The sequence below is a fragment of the Lycium ferocissimum genome, chromosome 1 (genome assembly GCF_029784015.1).
Source record: "Lycium ferocissimum isolate CSIRO_LF1 chromosome 1, AGI_CSIRO_Lferr_CH_V1, whole genome shotgun sequence".
In the NCBI taxonomy this organism is placed as follows: Eukaryota; Viridiplantae; Streptophyta; class Magnoliopsida; order Solanales; family Solanaceae; genus Lycium; species Lycium ferocissimum.
This window is the reverse complement of record NC_081342.1, coordinates 14,420,564-14,429,922: the sequence shown is the minus strand read 5'-3', so window position 1 is coordinate 14,429,922 and position 9,359 is coordinate 14,420,564. Positions and strand designations below refer to the sequence as shown.

Here is a 9,359-nt window from a genome sequence, read left to right as displayed (position 1 = left end):
TAAGAATAAAACAACCATTTTCTGATTCGACATCAGACAATTCTGTGTACAACTGTATTCTAACGTATACAAAAGAAGGCGTGGCTTTGTCTCATTGAAATGTATCTGCCACCGTAGCTTCCATTGACCTTCCTAGCAAAACGTGCCACCCATTTTCAAAGTGTGACGCTTGGGAACTTGCACGATCCGTAACCTGCAAAAATACAAGAACTCATATTATAAAATAATAATGACAGATAGATATTATTAAAATTATACAACATCTATAAACAAGAATTTAAAAACTCAACTTCTTTGGAAGTAACGGTAATGGCTCTAGCCTCTATGTTGGCATTTTCTATGCCAATTAGCTCACTCCCTAGTTTCTAGCAAATTTTAATTACTATTTAACTTGGAAATACGTGAGGTCATAAAAATAAAAAAAGAGTACTTACTTGGATCTCTTTTGGTTGGAATGGTAAGCCCATTGAAAGAACAGGTTCCTCCCAATGACTTAAACTGAGCCCAATAAGAACTGAATGCGTAATTGGCATGTAACACCAAAGAATCTGGTTTATAACATTTCCCACCGGGTTGGATCTCATCACAGGTCCGATTGCCCTGCCCACATGCATATGTCAATGCTCCAACAATCTCTGATACATTGGCTTTTCTCCCAACAACACACCATAATTTCCCCTTATACGGCTCATTGTTCGTCGGCCTAGGCAAAAGCGTATATTCAGACTCAGACGTCTTTCCCGATAAGTCTATACCGTATACATTCGTTCCATTCGGGTATAATAACCCGAAATGCCGTTCCGTACCCGGACCCGGTTTATTGTTCTCATTATACAAAGCAAATAATAATGTAGGCACAACAACTCCCGGTTTTGCTGGTGTCCCCACAGGTGGCTTAGCTGTAAACTTCTTGACAACATTTCGGTTGTACGTTGCTGCATTGAATATGTTCGCTCCAATTTGATCCATCCCACCAGCATTGGGCCAACCCGTTTCTGCAATAAATAACCGAACATCCGGGTAGCCCACTCTCTTCATAGCAAAATAAACTGCATCAATCATTTGGTCCAATAAATTTGTATATATCAAACCCGAACCCGGATCCGTTACAGTAACATTCTTGGACTCTAATAAAGCATAGTCAAGATTAATTACATTGGGTTGAGCTGCCCAAGCAAAATAAGGATAAACATCAATAAAAAAGAAAGATTTGGTTTTATTCAAGAAATGTAACAATGGTACCATGACTTTTTCAGAAATGTCAGACCTAAATGTACCATTAGAAGGTGGAAAAGAAGATTCAAGCATATCAATAGCTAATGGTGTACCAACTTTAATTTTTCCTAGACCAAATTTTTTAACAGAACATCTAATTTTACGTATGGCAGGTACAAGGTTGAACCAAGTGGTGTTAGGTGGGCTACTAAGGATTTCGTTACCGACAAGGAGGTAACGAATCAAAGTGTCCGGATAAAATGGTAAAACATTTGTTTTAACCCATTGGTCAGCTAAGGTTTGATTTGTAGAGATGTTGTTGATGAGTTCATTTGGTACCATGACTGAAATTTGAAGGTCGGTGTTTTTAAGAGCTTTAAGGATTTCAGGATTTGTGTCATAGATCTTGACTCTTTTGGCTTTGAGACTTTTGATTAAGTCAACTGATTTTGTTGGAATAGGGAGGTTGTTTCCAAGTTGTCCATAACATATTCCTACTTGAGATGAGATTTCTGCACCTGAAAATTTACAAGAAGTAGAACAGAGTAAGCTAAGCTACTGTAATTAAAAGAATGTTTAGATAGAATTAACATTAATATTATTAAGTGTTTGAAACTTACTGGAGAAATAAGAAAAGGCAAGAAAAGATAGCAGAAGCAAAGTAGATAAACAGCCCATTTTACAGAAGAAGTGATGGTGTCTTTAGGTGCAAAACGTGTTTATATATAGGGGTAAGTGAAAGACTGAAGCAGCGAAGAAAAAGGCAGAAGTGTGTGTTGTACATTACTTCCCGTTTTTCTTTTACACCTATCTTAAAGAAATATCCGTCCCAAATCAGTGTCAGCTCAGTACAACTCAAGCTGATTAAGAAATCAATACATACAATGTGAGTTTAATAAATTATCCAATTTGTTCCGATATCTCAATTTATGTGATTTTTTTTTTTAATCTATCCCAAAAAAAATGATACATTTTTATATTTAAAAAATAATTTAACTTAAAACTTCTCTTTTACGTTAATGAAATTATTTACAGCCATATAAATATTTATGATTTGTTTTAGACCACAAGTTTCAAAAATCTTCTTTTCTTTCTTAAATTTAGTGTCTAGTCAAACTATGTCACGGGAATTGAGACTGATGGAGTGGATGTTTTTTGAGAATTGAGCAATATTAAATAGGACAATATTTGAATTCTAAGGGCATATTTGAAAACATATGCCAATTTTTGTCTTAAATTTCTAAGATGACATTTATTTCGGGATAATTTTTTTTGGTAAGGTGACACGTATTTTGAGACGGAGGGAGTATTAAGAAAAAGAGTAATTTAACTAAATTATTGTTATATATTTTTTTATCTCAATTTAATATTACTTAGTTTTCACCACATTAATCTCTCTTTCTATTTATTGAGTAAGGATAAAGATGAAAACTAATATTCCCTCCGTTCCAATTATGTATCACCAGTTGACTTGACACTAAATTTAAGAAGAAATAAAAAAGAAATCCCTTTTAAAAAAATTTGTCTAAAACAAATCGGAAATATTTGTATGGCGATAAATCATTTTATTGAAGTTAAACGAGAAACTTTAAAGTTAAGTCGTTTTTAATATAAAAAAGTGACATTCTTTTTGGGACGAACTAAAAAGTAAAGTTTGCAATACAAATTGGGACAGATGAAGTAGACTATATTTGGGCTTTTTAAATAGTTATTATTTGATTCAATATTTTTAATAAACACGACAACCTGAATGAACCGAGGGAAGTACTAGCTCCGTTCATTCTTACTTGTCCTGTATTGACTTGACACACCCTTTAAGGAGCCATAAATAAATCACAATTTTATTATACCACCTCTAATTATTACTAAGTCATTTAATGATGAAAATCAATTAAACATAGATTAATAGTTGTGCGGATTCTAACAAATTCCTAAAGATTTCCAACTCAATAATTAACACTCCCTCCGTCTTAAAATATTTGTCGTCCTTACTAAAAATACTTGTTTCAAAATATTTATAATTTTATTTACCCAAGATAAAATTAAGTAATTTTTTTTTTCATTTTACCCTTGTATTAATTACATCAATGGGCTGATTTTGTGAGTCACATACCAACATTTAAGAGGTTTCATCATAAATGGAGTAAATATTTATTGACAAGAGTGAACATGATGAAATATGTTACGAGGGTAAAATAGTCAAAATGCCGCCCTTATAAATGCTTTCTTAATGGGCGTGTAAATGAAAAATGCGGCAAATATTTTGAGATCTTTAAACTTTACCTTTCACGCTTAACGAAATAATTAATAACACACAAATATCTTTGATTTGTTTTAGATCACAAGATTTAAAAGTCTTTCTTTTTTTTAGATTTCATACCCCGTTAAATTATACTCCCTCTGTTTCAATTTATGTGAACCTATTTCTTTTTTAGTCTGTGCCAAAATAAATGACTTCTTTTCTAATTTGTAAATAAATTCACTTTATGAAATGATTTACAGCCACACAAATATTCAAGACTTATTTTGAACCACAAGTTTTAAAAGTCTTTACTATTTTTTAAATGTCTATTCAGTCAAATGGATTTACATAAATTGAAACGAAAGAAATATCACATAAATTGAGACGGAGAGAGTAAATTTTATTTTGGAGTTGCTATAAATGACGCTTTTAAAATTTTAATAGGTGAGTGACCACTCCGTCTTTACCTTTTGGTAAAAGAAAAGGTAAAATGGGGGGAAAAGAGCATTTATGGCAGATGCTGTTAAAGGAGAAGAATCAATTCTTTGGGATGAAGCAACAACAACAACAATAACAATAAGTTCAGTATAATCTTATTATGTGGGGTCTGAAAAAAATAGAATGTACGCAGATTTAACCCCCACCTTGAAAGGTAGGGCGGCTGTTAAAGAAAAAATACTAAGGAAAGCTGGAAAGGGAAAAGGATTGGACAAAAGAGTAAACGTAATGGTCAGGCCCACATGAACACTTGAGGAGGTCACTTCACTTTGTGATAACCAATTTCGAGGAAGCTCAGGAAAAGCGATTGTGACATACTTTTGGGACCCAAAAGCTAAAGACATTTACAATGGCAAGTAGCCGTTTATTGTCCTATCAAGATTTAAAAGATCTATTTTGAGGTAGTTTGTTACCGCTAGACTAGACTTTGTTTTAGAATCTGATTGGAAAACCCCTAGTAATTACTAGGGTAGTAATTATACAGTTTAATAATTACGAGAATCTGTTTAGTTGTATTAACGTAATTGCAATATAAATATATTGTTTGATTGTACATGTATAATTATGATAATTAGATTAGTTTAAAAATAAAAAAATAATTAATTATAAAAATTAAAAGCACACATTTTGTAAGAACATTATTGGCAAGGTGTTTGACAAAAAGATTAATATTTGTACATATAATGTCATAACATTATTCAAATGTTTGACAAAATAATAATCTATCAATTGTAAGTGGAAAATGAATAACATGCAATGTAAACTAACAAGTAATAATATACTAAGACATATAAATTCAAAAAGAAAAAAGTTTAACATGATACATTTATGTCACATTCTAACTTAACATAAAATAAATTCCAACATAACTTAAGTGAATATAATTCAAAAGAAAATGAAAACAAGGGACTGCTCAATGCCAAAGCCACTAAGGCAATGGCTTTAGGCCCCTAAATTTTTTGGGACCCCATTTTGATTAAATTTTATGGCTAATTTGTTTTAAAATTATTGTGAGTAATAGTACTTTTATGTAGTTTCTAATATGTAAATTAATTTTCAAAAAACTTAAAGATTGTATGTCCGCATTCACGATAAAAATAAAGAAATTTGATTCTCGAAATTCGAATTGTGTCACATAAGTTGAGACAGAGGGAGTACACAATTTTTATAAATAAATAAAAAAATTATTCACATGATTGATTAGCTATATTGTCAGTTGAACTTTGTTTAGAATAAATTGATTTGAAAAACTTGTTAACAACTTTGCATTGTTCTTAACGATTATAAAACTTAACTAATGACGTCACATCTTAAAAAAACTTAGAATAGTAGACTTTAAATAAAAATATATATGACGATCTTTTTTTTAAGAAAAAATAAAATATATTACGGCCTCTGCGAAGTTTGGCTTCAGGCCCCCCGATCTTGTTGAGACGTCACTGTAGAAAACATATATAAGTCTATGATCCCATTCAACTACGAAATTCTCCATTAATAACATCACCCATTATATGTCAAGTTTGTTAATGACTTATTCTTTATAATATTAGGAAGTGTAATTTTAAAAACTAAAATAATAACGTAGTTACTCTAAATGAAGAAAATAAGAAAACAAATTAAACAAAAATACGAGTAATTACATGGAATCACAATGAGTAAAGGTTGGGAAATGAGAAGAAAGACAATGAAAGATAAAAAATAAAAATAAAAAAATAATTTAAAATGTTAAAAAAAAAAAAAGTAACCCTATAATTACAGGGTGTAATTACACCCAATTCTCAACTCCCCTTGAGAATTTGAGAGTGTAATTACCCCCTCCCAATTACACCCAATTACATATTGACCATGTAATTACTTTGCCTGACAAACATGCTAAACTGTGTAATTACACTCAATTCCAATTACATGGGTGGCTTTCCAAATAGGCACTTAGGGGTCATTTGATAGTTGATTAGGATTATGCATGTATTAGTAATGTAGGTATTAGTTATGCAGATATTAATAATGTAGGCATTAGTTATGCAGGATTTAGTTACGCAGGGTTTAGTTATGCAAGTATTAGTTATGCATGGTTTAGTTATGCGAGTATTAGTTATGCAGTGTTTACGTATGCATTGTTTAGTTATGCATAAATTATTTCTCTGAATGTTGATTTGTTATATTAAAAGTTAATAAATATTATATACTTTTTAAAATTAAAATATTATATATTTTTTACAAAATATTAAAATATTATATTAAAAATTATATAAAAATATTTGTTTAGGAAAGAAATGTATTTAAGTGGGAAGTGATAACGGTAATATTGTCATTTAACATTTTATTCATGTAGTATTAGTTATTCCATCTTCTACCCAAAAGATAAAATAATACATAGATTCCCTCATAGCTTATACATGTATTAGTTATGCGGGTTTCTAAATTGCAAACCAAACGTCGTACTAATTTTATACATGAATAACTTACTTCCTAACTAGCTACCAAACACGGTATAAGTATGCAGAAATTAATACATGAATAAGGTATCTCTATACTAACTACCAAACGTTAGTATTAATTATGCAAAGAATAATACATGAATAAGTGATCTCTTAACCAGCTACCAAACGACCCCTTAGTACTTCTTATGTTTCACTATAAGTGATGTTTTAGTTTGAGTACACTCTTTAAGAAAATTACTCACTCCTAAAAGGTAAGAGATATTTTACTTACCCTTATTCAAATGCCTTGAAAAAGAAGTAGCTCTTTAATAATTTTTCGGTTATGTAAGACTTCATTTATTTAAATAAGGGTAAAATTGGAAGAAAAATTTTCAATGCCTTCTTGATTTGTGAAACACCATTTATTTTGAAAAAAAATGAAAAGGTAAAAACATTACTTATTATGAAACGGAGGAAATACTATATATTAACTTTTCTCGGTTTCATATTATACGAGCATTGTTTTATTGAACACAAGGTTTAAAGAGAGAGAAATACTTTTAGCACATATCAACATATTCTTAGAATTTGCAATATAAACATATCACTGACATTTTTATGGTTTTAACAGCACGACGTTTAGGTAAAATAAGTAAGTTTCAAGTTTTTTAAAAAAATCATTAATTGTAGAACAAATTAAAAAGCAAAACATTGTTAAAAAATTTAGAGGGAGTATAGATATTCTGGCTAGTCAAAGTGGGAATGGCGGAGAAAAGTTAAATCTTGGAAACTTTGCTTATTGATATTTGATCCAAATTAACCTTTATTAAGCGCAAGTAACAATACTCGATTTCCAAGGCCTAAATTGTACTACTCCTTTTCCTTTGGCATCCTAGGCTGAATTCCGGCAAGTTCTTCTTAAGGCAGAATGGTTTGGGACCCTCTTGAATTTGTTATCTTTTATTTAATGCATATTTAAATTATGCGTTGACTTAATTGCCCTTGAACTTAGTAATATGATAGCCTCGACTCTCCTAGATGGTGATGTAAAGAAAGAGCGTGGATACACTCTCTTTTAGGCGCGTGGAGGGGTGAAAAATAAAAAAATCAGCTTCCAAATGTGGTGTTTTTCAACTAATAATTGCCTCGTAATCAATGAAATGATTAATTTGATCCAATTGTATTTCTTTTTGTTTTTTCTTAATATACATTGCATATTTTATCCCAATTGTGTCTTTTTCTTTTTCGATATGATGATTACTTATCACAGCTATGTATTTTTTTTTGTTTTTTTGGATCCAAATCTAAATAACTTAGTTGAAAGTTTCAACTTGAAAATCTATTTATTTTAGCCAAACAAAAATAACGTTTAGCAAAAGTAATAAAGTTTAGACAGTGTATTTTCTACAAAAGTATTATGTATTTTTCTTTTCATGCAATTACTATTTATTTCAACTGTGCATTATTTTTTTGGGGTCAAATTCATAAAATATTTGATTAATATTTTATTTGTTTTCCTTTTTAGATGCAATGATTATTTGTTTTAATTGTGTATTTCTTCTTTTCCTGACCAAATATATAAAAATAATTTGATTAGAATATCATTATCTTTAGGCGAATAAAAAAATTATAGTCAAAATATTTTCAAGTTCTTTTACAGATTTGGCCCGAAAAAGATGATTTAAATAATTGTTGAACTTAAAAAGATAAAAAAATAAATATATTTTATCCTTTAAAATATGCCACATGAACAAAAAAATCTATGTGGTAGCGCGTTTGGCACACTTCCATGGGTTATCGGCATTCGTGGGGGTCGTGCCTATCATATTTTCAAGTTAAGGGGGGGGGGGGGGGTAATTCGGCCAACGTAAAGTTTAGATGGACACTGCATAAAATTCGACAAGTTCAGGGTATTCTGCCTTCCTCTTAACCTAATGCTCCCCATTGCTGCATTTTGACGTATACATTCCATGGTTTTTTATCGTTGTCAGCTTCAGATTTTGTGCAAGACTTGTTCTAGATCTGGAACGTGTAGAGCATAATAATTAATAATAAGGAAATCCCATTAGGTTGTGATAGACTTCACTGTTTTTTTCTTTTGTTAGCTTCTTATTGGGTGAGGATGCCCGACTCTAGGGAACAGAAAATGAAAGAATTTGATAAAAATTGGAGGTTTACACTTCTAAAGTAATATAATTATTCTGCCACTCATGTAAAAAGGATGGACTTCTTCTTGAATAAGTGAGGTAATAGCAGGGCAGAGGCGGAGCTACATCTTCATCTATGGGTTCAACAGAATTCAGTAACTTTGACTTAAATCTTTTATTTGTGTTTACAAATCCACTTGATATATATAAATTATAATTTGTCGAGCAAAGTTTTAGCTGTCTTTTTTAGAATTTAAAATCATAAACTTAAAATCCTATTTTCGCTTGTGGCTCAAAGACCATGAGTTGACCTTCCGGTTGATGTGTGAACCAGAGTTATTTATGCACATATTTCACGCAGAAGAATTTAAGGAAAAATAATCAATAAAATGGGTGATTGTCTTATTGAGCAAACGAAGTCTTCGGTTTATCCAACTTACCTTATTTTAGTCGAAAACTATATCATATGGCCTGCCAGACTGGTAACGTTCTTTGACGCTCCGTGTTTTACCCCAAAATTGGATAATAAGTTAAATTTGTAAATGAGGTTAAATTTGTAAATGAGGTATAGGATATGTGACACTTTAATCTATTCTTTGATGAACAAAAGATATACGTGAATATTTTGCTTATGAAACGGCTTAAGTAAGTTATGAGTTGATATGTTAATGATTGGGTAAAGATATTGGGGATTATGTATTTAAGCTAAGATTTCATATATATTCCGTGCAATGTTGGATGGAGTGGTTCGATGAATTGTTTAAGCTGTAAACCGGACCAAAATCTGGAGAAATCAAAGCGAGAGAGAATTTTAATATATTATTCAAAGTACAAAGT

At 30.8% G+C, this 9,359-nt stretch overlaps 1 protein-coding gene across 1 annotated transcript; it reads right to left on the bottom strand.

Moving 5' to 3' along the window:
- LOC132049394 (probable glucan endo-1,3-beta-glucosidase A6) lies at positions 1–1,991 on the bottom strand. The gene is made up of 3 exons (XM_059440169.1): positions 1,836–1,991; positions 435–1,733; positions 1–193 (listed from the first exon to the last, which is right to left on the bottom strand). Exons 1-3 carry the CDS (start codon positions 1,891–1,893, stop codon positions 156–158), a joined length of 1,395 nt encoding a protein of 464 aa, XP_059296152.1. The 5' UTR covers positions 1,894–1,991; the 3' UTR covers positions 1–155.
- Positions 1,992–9,359: the final 7,368 nt, after the last annotated feature.

Bases quoted from the DNA above. Each gene is read 5' to 3' on its own strand.
- LOC132049394 (XM_059440169.1), bottom strand. From the start codon at position 1,893: ATGGGCTGTTTATCTACTTTGCTTCTGCTATCTTTTCTTGCCTTTTCT. The intron at 1,734-1,835 runs GTAAGTTTCAAA...GTAAATTTTCAG, and splicing joins TGCCTTTTCTTATTTCTCCA to GTGCAGAAATCTCATCTCAA. The intron at 194-434 runs GTAAGTACTCTT...GTATTTTTGCAG, and splicing joins TCCAACCAAAAGAGATCCAA to GTTACGGATCGTGCAAGTTC.